Below are 16,088 nucleotides of genomic sequence, written 5' to 3'. Positions count from 1 at the left end.
AGCTGAATGATAAAGATGGAGAGTTTGGACTCTTTGTTTACATAATGTTCGGGCTAAAATCCAAAGCGGATTCACTGCCCAACTGACCTGGAAGCAATGCAATTGTTGCTTGTTGTGTGTGGTCAATGGTTTTTGATCCCTATCCAAGCCGCTGTCTTTGAATCCAAGGCTGGAAACTCTGTGGATGGTGTTGGCTTGCAACTCCCAGCATCCCCAGACTTTGGCTAAAGCCTCTGGACCCAAATAGGGCTGTTCAACCTCTTTTTCAATGCATTGAACCTTGCAATTGTGTGAGATGACATTTGGGGAGGTCTGGACTGTTGCATTTGCTTTGCTCAGATAATAATTGTTTGCCACTTTGAGTCTCCTTAATGGGGGCATAATAATAATAACAACAACAACAACAACAACAACATTGACAAAATTACGATCTGCCAACTGCAAAAGGCCACCCTACTGGGATCTGCGCACATCATCCGAAAATACGTCACACAGTCCTAAACGCTTGGGAAGTGTTCGACTTGTGATACGAAATCCAGCATATCTAACTTGTTTGCTGTGTCAGACTATGTCGTTGTGTCAATAGTAATAATAATAATAATATTAATAATAATAATACAGTAGAGTCTCATTTATCCAAGCTAAACAGGCCGGCAGAAGCTTGGATAAGCGAATATCTTGGATAATAAGAAGGGATTAAGGAAAAGACTATTAAACATCAAATTAGGTTATGATTTTTCAAATTAAGCACCAAAACATCATGTTTTACAACAAATTTGACAGAAAAAGCAGTTCGATATGCAGTAATGTTATGTAGTAATTACTGTATTTACGAATTTAGCACCAAAATATCACGATATATTGAAAACATTAACTACAAAAATGCATTGGATTATCCAGACGCTTGGATAAGCGAGGCTTGGATAAGTGAGACTCTACTGTAATAATAATAATAATGGATTTCTCATGTGTTGGAAAATATCCTGTAATCTGGGTCGGGTCCATTCACCACATTCGACTTGATTTGCATTGGTCTTTTTTTTTGTGGTTTAGCTGCAACATTATAAAGAAAGACAGAAAAAGTGTGCAAGGATTGGGTTTTTGTGCTTAAAACGTTGCATCTATTTTGGTCCGAAAGGGAAGATTACAGCTTTTGGGTTTCCTCTCATATGAACAGTTTTTGTTAGGCTTGATTGTCGTCTCTGATTTAACTTGGCCTTAAATTGGATGGTTGATTCGTGGGGGTGTGAGAGTGTGACTTGCCCCAGGTTGCCCCATTCCCGACAATGAGAATTCTCCCAGATTTCCCAGAGTGGGATCCAGTGCCTTTTTCACATTTCTAAGTCCACAGAATCACACTGGAGGACATAGAAAATGCCTAGGGAATACCTTTCCAGCATTTGTAGGTCTTCCAACAAGATTCTGGTCAACTTCCAGTGGAAACATACCACGGAATTACAATGGAGGACCTAGGAAATGCCTAGAGAAGGCTTCTTTGGCATTTCGAGGTCCTCCAGTACGGATGTAAACAGTAAATCAGGAACACTACTTAAAAACAAGGGAACTCCAGACAGCAAACAAACAAACAAGGGCCAATGTGTTGTTGAAGGCTTTCATAGCCAGAATCACTGAGTCGCTGTGATTTTTCTGGGCTGTATGGCTATGTTATGGCCATCTAACACCTCCCGATAAAGGATCCCCCCAGGCAGGAAGCAACCAGGCTTTGAAAGTACAAGGCCATTCAGTGCTAATCAAAGTGACCACATCTCCTTCTGTGGAGCCTTCGACCATATTTAGATTCTTTACGAATACATATGAGGAGCTTCAGATTCTTTATTCAAGCACTTTACACAACTGAGATCGAATACTGCTGTTTTTACCTGCAGCAATTATTATTATTATTATTATTATTATTATTATTATTATTATTATTATTAATATCTATCTCGCTTTTCTCCCATGGGTGGGATTCAAAGTGGCGTATAACATACAAAATTAATACAAATACATCAGACAGCAATACATGATCAATTAAAACATCATATCCCAATATAAAAACCCAATTAACATATCTAATAAAACCATTTTAAAATTTACAACAACAAGCTGTACTTCGCTGCTTTTAATCAGGGTATTTGAAATTGTGGCATTATGTTGTTTATGTTTTGTTTCTGCACTTTTTGTATTTTGCATGTTGCACTTTGAGTCCCTCAGGGAAAGGGTGGTGGGGTATAAATAAATGTTTATTATTATTATTATTATTATTATTATTATTATTATTATTATTATTATTATTAAGGTTGCCAGTTGCCAGTTTCTCCCATCCTGGACATTATTCCACAGATATATAAACCTCACTTGCCTAGTTTCCAATATACCATATATACTCGAATATAAGCCAACCCGAATATAAGCCAAGGCATCTAATTTTACCACAAAAAAACTGGGAAATCAATGACTCAAGTATAAACCGAGAGTGGGAAATTTCACAAATATAAATACCAAAAAATTACATTAATTGAGGCATCAGTAGGTTAAATGTTTTTGAATATTTACATCAAGCTCTAATTTATGATGAGACTGTCTAACTCTGATTAAATCCTTATTCTCATCTTCTTCAATGTAAATGTGCTTATGTATCCTTTTCATAATAATAGAGTAAAATAATACATGTAATAATGATAATAAATACAGGAAAATAATACATGTAATAATAAATAGAGTAAAATAATTAATGTAATAATAATAAGATCAGAGTGAAATAATAAATGTAATAATAATAATAATAATAATAATAATAATAATAATACAAATAGAGTAAAAAAATGTAATACAGTAGAGTCTCACTTATCCAAGCCTCGCTTATCCAAGTTTCTGGATTATCCAAGCCATTTTTGTAGTCAATGTTTTCAATATATTGTGATATTTTGGTGCTAAAATTGTACATGCAGTAATTACTACATAGCATTACTGCGTATTGAACTACTTTTTCTGTCAAATTTGTTGTATAACGTGATCAATCAATCACATTTTATTGATTAGCCCATCAGCCGTATCAAAACATTTAGCACATAGACATACATACAACATACAACCCACGGTACAAAAGAAGCTAAAATAAACAAGCTGTTAAAAAGATCCCGTGCAGGATTCTGGCTGGCCTTTTTTTGGGGGGTGGGGGCGGGGCATAAAGCTATAATGAAGTTTATTTGGCAAAAAAGAAAAAAGAAAAAGAAAAAAAGAAACGCAGAATTAAAGTAAAATACATGATGGATGAAATACAGGGGGGAGGTCTAGCTACGCCTATTTATAACGTGATGTTTTGGTGCTTAATTTGTAAAATCATAATCTAATTTGATTTTTAATAGGCTTTTCCTTAATCCCTCCTTATTATCCAAGATATTCGCTTATCCAAGCTTCTGCCGGCCCATTTAGCTTGGATAAGTGAGACTCTACTGTAGTAGCAACAATAATAGAGTACAATAATAAATTTAATAATAATAGAGTAAAATAAAAAATGTAATAATACCAATAATAATAGAGAAAAATAATAAATGTACCATATATTCTCGAGTATAAGCTGACCCAAATATAAGCCAACCAGGATCCTCACCCAAGTATAAGCCAAGGGGGGCTTTTTTAGTCTTAAAAAAAGGGCTGAAAAACTAGCCTTAAACTTGAGTATATATAGTAACTCACATTTTGAATGCCTGCTGTAGATGTGGGTGAAACGTCAGGAGAGAATGCTTCTGGAACATGACCACACAGTCCGGAAAACTTGCAGCAATCAAGGGCCAGTTAACACCTCCCAAACAGAGGGTGCCTCCAGGCAACAAAGGACAGGCTACCTCTATGTAGATACCCTCACTGATTAACTTGGCAGCTTTAAGGCTACTTACATAGGAAAACTTTGTTTTTCCTCCCTGCTTTGCTTGAAATGGGGGGGAGATGGCACCCCGTCCGCAACTCTTTTTCTTTCAATCCTTTTCGAAAAGGGCTCTGATGTCACTCCAGTTGCGTTGGAAACCTGGCACTCTCTCCCGGCCCCACATTCGAATGTCAGAAGTGGTGAAAAAAGAGGGGAGGGGGAGGATGCATTCGTCGTTGTCGTCGTCTTCCTGTGGCTTTCCCTCTGTCCCCTCCCTTTCTTTCTCTCTCTCTCTCTCTCTTTCTTCTTCTTCTTCTCCATTCCTCTCTGCCTCCTCCGCCAGATGTTGAAGTCCTTGGGACTGTGCCGGAGGAGAGCTCTCTGGGGATTGGGGGACGAAAGGCGGGCCGTCCCGCCAAAGAACTGGGTCGGGATGAGGAGCAGGGTTTGATCTCCCCGCAAAGACCCTTCTGCAAAACATGGGGTGCCCCTATTCCTCCCCCCAAGAAGAGGGGCCCACCGGGAGGTAAGTGGAATCCCCTGCTTTGGCAACGTTGTCGCCTTGGCTCCTTTTGTAGGACTTTTGCTTGGGATGCCAAGGCTGTTGTTTTTTCCTTCGCTTCTGGGAAATCCGGAAAAGCTGCTGGAGGGTTTCGGGGTTTCGCAATATCTCTATACTCGGGACAGCTTGTTCCCTTTTGCCTTTTCTTCTCCTCCTTCTGCTCTTTCCAAACTCCGGAGAGAGGATCCCAGTTGTGGGAAGTGAACGGGGAACAAAACGGTGGGTTTATTTGGAGTTTGGGACCCACACCCTGCATACAAATCCTTCTACAATATTTCGCCTCCTTGGACAGTCCGCTCCGGGGTTGTGTCTGAACTCTATAAGAGACGTATGATATTGAATGTACAGTAGAGTCTCACTTATCCAAGCTAAATGGGCCGGCAGAAGCTTGGATAAGCTAATATCTTGGATAATAAGGAGGGATTAAGGAAAAGCCTATTAAACATTCATTTACAGCATTTATATTCCGCCCTTCTCACCCCGAAGGGGACTCAGGGCAGATCACATTACACATATAGGCAAACATTCAATGCCTTTTAACATTGAACAAAGACAAGACAAACATAGGCTCCGAGCGGGCCTCGAACTCATGACCTCCTGGTCAGAGTGATTCATTGCAGCTGGTTGCAGCTGGCTTGCTCTCCAGCCTGCGCCACAGGCCGGAGCCCAACATCAAATTAGGTTATGATTTTACAAATGAAGCACCAAAACATCATGTTATACAACAACTTTGACAGAAAAAGTAGTTCATTACACATTAATGCTATGTAGTAATTACTGTATTTATGAATTTAGCACCAAAATATCATGATATATTGAAAACATTGACTACAAAAATGTGTTGGATAATCCAGAACGTTGGATAAGTGAGACTCTACTGTATTTGAAACATTCAACCCATCCAAATACAAAGACATTCAGCACCTTAAAGTTCAGACTCAACCCCAGAGTAGAGTCTCCAAAGAGATGCATTCAGATCCATTAAAAGTGTCCGGACTAAAAGCCAGAGCGAAGTGTCCAACCCTTTACATTGCATTCAATATACAATAGAGTCTCACTTATCCAACACTTGCTTATCCAACGTTCTGGATTATCCAACGCATTTTTGTAGTCAATGTTTTCAATACATCGTGATATTTTGGTGCTAAATTCGTAAATACAGTAATTACTACATAACATTGCTGTGTATTGAACTACTTTTGCTGTCAAATTTGTTGTCCGACATGATGTTTTGGTGCTTCATTTGTAAAATCATAACCTAATTTGATGTTTAATAGGCTTTTCCTTAATGCCTCCTTATTATCCTACATATTCGCTTATCCAACGTTCTGCCGGCCCGTTTATTTTGGATAAGTGAGACTCTACTGTACATTCAAATATATTGGAGCCCCTGGTAGCACAATGGGTCAAACCCTTGTGCTGGCAGGACTGCTGACTGAAAGGTTGGCAGTTGGAATCCAGAGAGTGGGGTGAGCTCCTGTCTGTCAGCTTTAGCTCCCTGTGATGGGACATGAGAGAAGCCTCCAACAGGATGGTAAAACGTCAAACATCTGGGCCTCCCCTGGGCAATGTCCTTGCAGACGGCCAATTCTCTCACACCAGAAGCGGCTTGCAGTTTCAACATGGAAAAAAATTCAAATATAGTAGATGTAAAGAGTTCAAGCTGAATCGCAAAATGGACTGTCCTTTCAAATGCAATTAATATTTATTTATTTATTTATTTATTTGCGGCATTTATATCCCGCCCTTCTCACCCCAAAGGGGACTCAGGGTGGTTTACAAGTGTATATACATACAATATATTATATTATACAACTATATTGCAGTATTATTAGTAATATTGCATGTAATATAAATATATAATTATAATAGTGAATTATAATTATTATTACATTGTATTACATCATAATATTATTATTAACACAATATATTATAATATTAGTATTAGTGTAATATTATTATATATTATTATATCATTACATTGATTCAGGAGACATGGTGGAAAGATGTCTTCCAGGCCCCGCCTTCTTCATTCTGCTCATTCAGATACATGGAAGAGTTCAGACTAAACCCTATAATAGCAATACACTATTATAATTGTGTATTGTGTGTTGCATGTGGTATTGCTAGTAGTGTTGCGGCGTGGTGGTGTACTACAGTGTGGCGGTGCATCCTCCAATTGTAATTGTTATTATTATTGTGTTGTCAAAGGCTTTCATGGCCAGAACCACTAGGTTGCTGTGAATTTTCCGGGCTGAATGGCCATGTTCCAGAAGCATTCTCTCCTGACGTTTCACCCACATCTATGGCAGGCATCCTCAGAGGTTGTGAGGTCTGTTGCAAACGAAGCAAGTGGGGTTTATATATCTGTGAAATGTCCAGGGTGGGAGAAAGAATCAATCAGGGCCAGCTAACACTTCCCAAGAAAGGATGTCTCCAGGCAGGCTTTGAAGCTGCAAGGTCATTCAATGCTAATCAAGCTGGCCAATTGTGACATTCACACTTGCCTCCAACAGACAAGAGTTCCTTCTCCCACCCTGGACATTATTCCACAGATATATAAACCCCACTTGTATTTTTTCTGCCACATCACACTCGCGGCTCATGTTCAGTTTTTGGTCAACTAAGACGTCTAGATCTCTTTCAACACATTTCCCTCCCATCTTTTTACACAACTCAAACCCTCTTGACAGACGGCCATGCATCTTCTGGTTCAGAGTCCAACACTTCTCTTTTTCTTTCTCTTTCAGAGCACAGTCGACGAATGACAGCAGCTTCATTGAAAAAATGAAAAAGACGGTAAGTTTGGTGAAAGCAGCAACAGCAGTGCTTAATGCAAAGGAGGGATGATTCAAGGGCCTCCAATAGGAATCGATGGATAGATTGATCAATCAAAATGTGCCTCTACCTTCCAGGGGAGAATCTACACTAGAAATAATAATAATAATCATCATCATCATCATCATCATCTGGAAATTCAACAAAGAGTATGTAAATGAGCAGCACAGGAATGTCTGGCTACTCCAAATGGATTCAAGTTGTTGTTGTTGTTATTATAACAACAACAAATTGAATCGTATTCTGTGCTGCATTTCCCTAAATAATAGTAATAATAATAATAATAATAATGATAATAATAATAACAACAACTTGAATCCATTTGGAGTAGCCACTAAGCCAGACATTCCTGTGCTGCTCATTTGCCTACTCTTTGCTGCATTTCCAGATTATTATTATTATTATTATTATTATTATTATTATTATTATTATTATTATTATTATCCCCCTCTCTTTACGGCTCACAGTTCAAATACATCCATAAGAGCACATTTTAAAAACACACACATTCAAATACATGGAATGTGGTATGATAGATAGTACTTGGATTGCTGTGACTCAGTGCTATGGAATCCTGGGAAATGTAGTTTAAGGCACCAGGATTGCATAACATTGAGCCATGGCAATTACTGTGATTTCAAACTGTGTTGTAATTCTATACAGATGCCGCCCATGGTGTATGAAAGCTCTCCTTTTCAGACTTGTATGGAATACATTTCAAAACAGACCCAGAAAGACCGTTACAATGCCCTTGTTTTCCCTGCACCCCAAAAATAGGAGGTGCATGCATTTCCAATGGAGAGCCACCTGAAACCGTTTAGCCCCAAACGAAAGACCACCCAGCTCTGTGTACTGTGTTATTCATTAATTCGAAGGAACGAAGCATTGTTGAAATCATGATGCATTTCTTCTCCCTTGGAGAATGGAAACATTTTTCCTTTGGAAAAACTCGAACGGCATCTGCTTCATGTGGATCAGGGCAAGCGTAGGGTGGCCATAGATGCCTCTCCAAAACCCCGATTCCCTATTTTCCTGGGATACTTTTTAGAAAATGTATCCACAAACTATATCTAAAATCCTCTAGATGTGTAAAAAGGGATCAAAAGCAGCCACTACCATGCACCAAAGGACTCTATGCTGAAACAAAGAGAAATTGTTGTTGTTGTTGTTATTTAGTTATTAGTTACTCATTTACTACATTTATATCCCGCTCTTCTCACCCCGAAGGGGACTCAGAGCAGTTTACAAATAATATGTACATACAATAAGTCATATTACCAGCACAGCAAAAAACCAGCACTACACATCACCATACCGCACCACACCGCAACACTACCAGCAACATACAACATATAATTAATGCTACTAAATTATATAATTATTAGCACCACCTTACAACAATATCAACATCATATGCACATACAGTGTATGACATAATTATATATTTATTGTGTATTATATAGATGATATATTGTTGTTGTTGTTATTATTATTATTAGCTTGGGTCCAGTTAAGAAGTGGTTTGACTGCATGGTACAACTGTATTGAGAAGGGAGGGGAAAAGTTGATTGGCAGGTAAATGCTCCTATATCTTGCCGCTGGTTGCCTATTTCTGCCTTTCAAGATAGGAAAGCTCGGCCCACCTTTTGCTGGGGATTCGAACCTCGGTTCCAAGGGCCTCACTTGGTTGTCCTTGATGTTTCCTTCTCAGGGAAGAAACATTGTCGTCTTCTATGGCTCCCAGACGGGGACGGCCGAGGAGTTCGCCAACCGCCTTGCCAAGGACGCCCATCGCTATGGGATGCGGGGCATGTCTGCCGACCCGGAGGAGTACAACTTGGTATGTTCACCACCATTTCTCATTTCAGCTTGTATTAAAGGTAACCTACAATCCAATCCCTTATAGGGCCAATACTAACGGTTTCGTTCATCCGCGTTGGACCTCACTAAACATTTTGCTAGGTCCTCAAAGGCTACTCTGTGGTGTGCTTCCGCCATCAGTTGACAATAGAGTTGCGCTGGAGGACCTAGCAATGCCTGGAGATTTCCTACGTTCTTTAATGTAACTGTGTGACATGCTTTGTCCATCACTTGACCATATGAATCACACTAGAGGATCCAGTAATGCCTCGAGAGGACTCACTAGGTGCTCCGGTTGAACTGTATGGTATGCTTCTGCTCCATTTCTCACTTGCGCTGGGACTTCATAGCCTTGACATTCGCTCTTTTCTGCCCGTCCTCCTTTCCCACGCAGTCTGACCTGAACCGCCTCCCCGAGATCGACAAATCCCTGGCGGTCTTCTGCATGGCCACCTACGGCGAGGGAGACCCCACGGACAACGCCCAGGACTTCTACGACTGGCTGCAGGAGACGGACGCCGATCTGTCCGGCCTCAAGTTTGCGGTAAGTCCTTTCCTCCTGCCCCGATCTCAATTCGTTCCTAAGACTGGTTAGATCACCACTGTTGGGATGTGTTGTTTTGGAGTTCCTTGGTGGAGAAGGCCTAGTACCTCCCCGGATCCGTAGCAAATCCCTCCAAATCAAAGATCTTTTAGCCTAAAAACTTGGCTCCTCCAACAGGCCTTTGGCAGCTGATCTAGTAGGATCGACCTGTTGCCTATTCATTAATAGTCCCTTATCTACACCTTTAATGGCTATGACAACTTGGATAGCCACCCCTCCCTGATGATATTGACAACTAGCACTATTGGCCCAGTTCCTCTGGATCCACTCCAAGATTTTATTATATTTTGTATGTGATTTTTTATGACTTGTTTGATCAGGTTTATTGCTTTGTTTTTATATTGTTGCTGACTGGGTTTGGCCCCATGTAAGCCGCCCCGAGTCCCTTCGGGGAGATGGGGCGGGGTATAAAAATAAAATTATTATTATTATTATTAGCACAGTGGTTCCCAAACTTATTTGGCCTACCGCCCCCTTTCCAGAAAAAAATATTAGTGCTCCCTGAAAAGGGGGCATGGCTTAGAGGGGTGGGCGTGGCTCCTGCTCAAGAGGGCGAGGCTGAGCCTCTCCCCTAGTCCAAGATGCAGGGCTGGGAGGGGGAGGTGGGCGGGGCCACAAATGGGCGGCCAGGACTGGGATGGGCGGAGTTACGAGCTCTGAGGCAGGGCTGAGCTTCTATCCCTGTTCTGAGGCGCCTGCCAGGACACAGGGGGCGGGGCTAGAGGAGGGGGCGGGGCCTCTTCCCAAGTGCCTGACAGGGCTGAACCTCTATACCCCGCCCCCGTGTTCTAACAAGAGCCTCAGGAGAAGTATAGAGGCTCAGCCCTGTCTCAGGCTTTTGGAAGGAGGCCCCGCCCCCTTCCCTAGCTCCACCCTCTGTCCTAACAGGCGCCTCAGGAGAGGTATAGAGGCTCAGCCCTGTCTCAGGCTCTTGGAAGGAGGCCCCGCCCCCTTCCCTAGCTCCGCCCTCTGTCCTAACAGGCGCCTCAGGAGAGGTATAGAGGCTCAGCCCTGTCTCAGGCTCTTGGAAGGAGGCCCCGCCCCCTTCCCTAGCTCCGCCCTCTGTCCTAACAGGCGCCTCAGGAGAGGTATAGAGGCTCAGCCCTGTCTCAGGCTCTTGGAAGGAGGCCCCGCCCCCTTCCCTAGCTCCGCCCTCTGTCCTAACAGGCGCCTCAGGAGAGGTATAGAGGCTCAGCCCTGTCTCAGGCTCTTGGAAGGAGGCCCCGCCCCCTTCCCTAGCTCCGCCCTCTGTCCTAACAGGCGCCTCAGGAGAGGTATAGAGGCTCAGCCCTGTCTCAGGCTCTTGGAAGGAGGCCCCGCCCCCTTCCCTAGCTCCGCCCTCTGTGTCCTAATAGGTGTTTCAGGTGCTCAGCCCTGTCTCCGGCACCGTCTGGTCAGTCCAAATGGGTTCAAGTCTTTGAAGGCCAGATTATGAAGCAGAGGATGCAAATGGGGAAATGTGACACAGAATAGGTAAAGAGGCAGCGCAGGAATATCTGGCTACTCCAAACAAATTCAAGTCCCCAAGACCAGGTTGGCTCCGTCCAGGGATGTTAAAACAAGCAGTAGAAATCGCTTCATAGCCATTCTTTTTGAGATTTCCTGGAGAAGAGGAGAAACCCCAGCAGACTGGAAGACGGCCAATGTTGTCCCTATCTTCAAAAAATGGGGGGAAAGAGGACCAAAACAATGTCATCCTGACATCGAAAGATTCTGGAGCGGATCTTGAAAGAGACAATCTGTAAGCACTTAGAAAGGAATGCCGGGCTCACAAAACATCGGCATGGATTTTTCAAAAACAAGTTACCCACCCCTCCAGCCGTCTCTTAGAAAAGTTCCTTTTTCCCAGGCTCGGGGATTGGGAAATCTGCCTGAGACCCATTGCCGTTTCAGAGCGCTTGCATCACCGAGGAAACAGTGTGTGTATTTATAGACACAGATGGCTCTCTTTGGGCTCCTTGGAGGGCCGGATAATTGGGCCTCCATCCGTCTCGATCTGATCCGCTGCCCCAATTTAGTCGCTCTTTTCCGGTGCTTCAGGTCTTAATTGCCGGGAGTAATGAGGCAAAGAGAAGCCTGGCCGGCTCTCAGGACCGAACTGAAGGAGACACGGGTCCGACGCAGATGCTGCTCGCTTTGTCCAATTATGGAGCACAAAATAAAATAGTCTTTCGTCTCTGGACAAACCCCCGTCCAGCCCTTTTGTATAAAATGCAAGTGGATTATATGGCAGTGCAGACTCAAGATAATCCAGTTCAAAGCAGATAATATAAGATTATAAATTGGTAATATAGCTGTGTTGAAGGGCCTTGAGTCTATACTGCCATGTAATCCAGTTCAAATCAGATAATCTGTATTTTATGGGCAGTGTAGAAGAGGCCTGATTGAAGAGGCCCTGGGCACCATTAAATGGCTGAGTGGGTTGCTAGGAGACAAAGTGGGCGGAGCTTAGCCTTCTAACTGGCAGCAATGGGGAAAAAACAATTCCTGTATATACTCGAGTAAAAGCCTAGTTTTTCAGCCCTTTTTTTAAGACTGAAAAAGCCCCCCTCAATTATACTCGGGTGAGGGTCCTGCTTATATTTGGGTCAGCTTATACTCAAGAATATATGGTACATTTATTATTTTTCTCTATTATTATTGGTATTACAGTAGAGTCTCACTTATCCAACATAAACGGGCTAGCAGAATGTTGGATAAGCGAATATGTTGGATAATAAGGAGGGATCAAGGAAAAGCCTATTAAACATCAAATTAGGTTATGATTTTACAAATTAAGCACCAAAACATCATGTTAGACAACAAATTTGACAGAAAAAGTAGTTCAATACACAGTAATGCTATGTAATTAATACTGTATTTACGAATTTAGCACCAAAATATCACGATGTATTGAAAACATTGACTACAAAAATGCGTTGGATAATCCGGAACGTTGGATAAGCGAGTGTTGGATAAGTGAGACTACTGTATTACATTTATTATTTTTCTCTATTATTGTTGCTACTATTACATTTATTTACTCTATTTTTATTATTATTATTGATACATTTATTATTTGACTGATCTTATTATTATTGCATTTATTATATTACTCTATTATTACTTGTATAATTTTCCTATATTTATTATTATTATTATTACATGTATTATTTTACTCTATTATTATTAAAAAGATACATAAGCACATTGACATTGAAGAAGATGAGAATAATGATTTGATCAGAGTTGGACAGTCTTATCTTAAATTTGAGCTTTATGTAAATACAGTAGAGTCTCACTTATCCAAGCCTCGCTTATCCAAACTTCTGGATTATCCAAGCCATTTTTATAGTCAATGTTTTCAATATATCATGATATTTTGGTGCTAAATTCGCAAATACAGTAATTACAACATAACATTACTGCGTATTGAATTACTTTTTCTGTCAAATTTGTTGTATAACATGATGTTTTGGTGCTTAATTTGTAAAATCAAAATCTAATTTGATGTTCAATAGGCTTTTCCTTAATCCCTCCTTATTATCCAAGATATTCGCTTATCCAAGCTTCTGCTGGCCCGTTTAGCTTGGATAAGTGAGACTGTACTGTATTCAAAAACGTTTAACCTACCGATGCCTCAATTAATGTAATTTTATTGGTATCTATTTTTATTTCTGAAATTTACCACTCTCGGCTTATACTGGAGTCAATGTTTTCCCAGTTTTTTTGTGATAAAATTAGGTTCCTCAGCTTATATTTGGGTCGGCTTATACTTGAGTATATACGGTATTCCTTTCCCTCTAATTAGGACTTTATTTTTCTTGTTTTTTTTTATGTCTAAACACAGCGGGGAGGACCATGTATTTTGTTGCCAAGTTTCGTGGTTCTGGGTTTTGTAGTTTCGCTGTTTTTATTAAGGTAGAAATGTCCAGAACAGATTTATATATATCGATAGTTATTATATCCTGCTAGTGTTTATCCCTGATGTTGCCCCTGTGGCATCGGGACCATTGCTTGCCTATTTTCTCCCTTCTCCAGCTCTTAGAAGGCCTACCTTACTGTGTCTCCATTGAATCGTTTATAAGTCAGATGTTTGTAACTTATAGTGATGCCTAGAAAAGACTGGTTTCTGCAGAGCATCCCATCAGGAAGGAACTTGGTCCCAAGTTTTGATTCTTTGGGCTCAGACTCCTGAATGGATTCTCCTCTTCTCACTGCAATTCAGGTCTTTGGGCTCGGGAACAAGACTTACGAACACTTCAACGCCATGGGGAAATATGTGGACAAGCGGATGGAGGAACTGGGAGCCCAGCGCATCTTCGAACTCGGCTTGGGTGATGACGACGGGAAGTGAGTGGACCCAATAATAATAATAATAATAATAATAATAATAATAATAATAATAATAATAATAATAATACAGTATTACAACAGTACAACAGCCAGCAGAGTGTCTGCTGTGGACTCAACTTGTTGTGTTTCAAATAATAATAATAATAATAATAATAATAATAATAATAATAATAATAATGATGATCTGCCAACTGCAAAAGGCCACCCTGCTGGGATCTGCGCGCATCATCCGAAAATACATCACACAGTCCTAGACACTTGGGAAGTATTTGACTTGTGATTTTGTGTTATGAAATCCAGCATATCTAACTTGTTTGCTGTGTCATAATATAATAATAATAATAATAATAATAATAATAATAATAATAATAATAATACAGTATTACAACAGTACAACAGCCATCAGAGTGTCTGCTGTGGACTCAACTTGTTGTGTTTCAAATAACGTGCCAAAAGATCTCATTCGGCATTTGGAAACAACAGACATTGACAAAATCACAATCTATAACTTCAAAAGGCCACCCTACTGGGATCTGCACGCATCATCCGAAAATACATCACACAGTCCTAGACACTTGAGAAGTGTTCGACTTGTGATTTTGTGATACGAAATCCAGCATATCTATCTTGTTTGCTGTGTCATAATAATAATAATAATAATAATAATAATAATAATAATAATAATAATAAATCATACAGTCCTAATCACTTGGGAAGTGTTCGACTTGAGATTTTGTGATACAAAATCCAGCATATTGATCTCGTTTGCTGTGTTATACTGTGTCCTTCTGTCAAGAATAATAATAATAATAATAATATACTTTATTTATATTCTGCTCTATCTCTCCAAGAGGACTCACATACAAATGTCAAGCATTCAATGCCGTTATACAATTAACAAGGGCAGATAATACCCAGACAGAGATAAATGCCTTTCCCATCTTATTTCTGGCATCTTGGATGCTGTGCTCGACTCTGGCCATGGCGGGTGCTGTAACTCCATCTTCCAAGCCAAGGAGATTTGTCATTCTTAGACGTCCTCCTAACATATGTCCTTAAGGGCACTTTTTATTACCTCCCTGCTAAAAGTGGTACCTATTTATCTACTCGCATTTATGCTTTTGAGCTGAGGCTAACGGCAAGTGCTCACCCTGACCTGGGCTCGGACTATTGACCTTTCAATTGGCAGGACTTTCTGCAGCTAGAGGTTTAGCCTGCTGTGCTAAGACCGGCCCCTATTCAGTGTCCTTGTGGAGAGAAAAAGCAAGGTATAAATAATAATGATGATGATGATGATGATGATGGGATCTGTACGCATCATCCGAAAATACATCACACAGCCCTAGACACTTGGGAAGTGTTCGACTTGTGATTTTGTGATGCGAAATCCAGCATATCTATCTTGTATGCTGTGTCATAATAAAATAAAATAATAATAATAATAATAATAATAATAAAATTACAATTTGCCAACTGCAAAAGGCCACCCTACTGGGATCTGCGCGCATCATCCGAAAATACATCACACAGCCCTAGACACTTGGGAAGTGTTCGACTTGTGATTTTGTGATGCGAAATCCAGCATATCTCTCTTGTTTGCTGTGACATAATAAAATAATAATAATAATAATAATAATAATAATAATAATAATAATAATAATAATAATAAAATTACGATCTGCCAATTGCAAAAGGCCACCCTACTGGGATCTGCGCGCATCATCCGAAAATACATCACACAGCCCTAGACACTTGGGAAGTGTTCGACTTGTGATTTTGTGATGCGAAATCCAGCATATCTCTCTTGTTTGCTGTGACATAATAAAATAATAATGATAATAATAATAATAATAATAATAAAATTACGATCTGCCAACTGCAAAAGGCCACCCTACTGGGATCTGCGCGCATCATCCAAAAATACATCACACAGCCCTAGACACTTGGGAAGTGTTCGACTTGTGATTTTGTGATGCGAAATCCAGCATATCTCTCTTGTTTGCTGTGTCATAATAAAATAA

General features: G+C 40.5%; 1 protein-coding gene across 3 annotated transcripts in view; it reads left to right on the top strand.

Moving 5' to 3' along the window:
• The window catches only part of LOC100565465 (NADPH--cytochrome P450 reductase), a 51,132-nt gene that overhangs the window by 21,116 nt on the left and 13,928 nt on the right, over positions 1–16,088 (top strand). For 2 of the 3 annotated variants that reach the window (XM_062960272.1, XM_062960271.1), the window contains exons 3-6: positions 7,181–7,229; positions 8,980–9,108; positions 9,523–9,672; positions 13,940–14,064. In XM_062960272.1, the coding sequence (XP_062816342.1) occupies positions 7,181–7,229; positions 8,980–9,108; positions 9,523–9,672; positions 13,940–14,064 (453 nt within the window). Of the gene's footprint in view, positions 1–4,099; positions 4,395–7,180; positions 7,230–8,979; positions 9,109–9,522; positions 9,673–13,939; positions 14,065–16,088 lie in introns of those variants that run through there. The other variant, XM_062960273.1, reaches the window with a different exon arrangement.

Source organism: Anolis carolinensis, unplaced genomic scaffold, assembly GCF_035594765.1.
Source record: "Anolis carolinensis isolate JA03-04 unplaced genomic scaffold, rAnoCar3.1.pri scaffold_7, whole genome shotgun sequence".
Classification (NCBI taxonomy): domain Eukaryota; kingdom Metazoa; phylum Chordata; class Lepidosauria; order Squamata; family Dactyloidae; genus Anolis; species Anolis carolinensis.
Note: the sequence above shows the minus strand (reverse complement) of the source record. Positions and strands in the feature narration are given on the sequence as shown.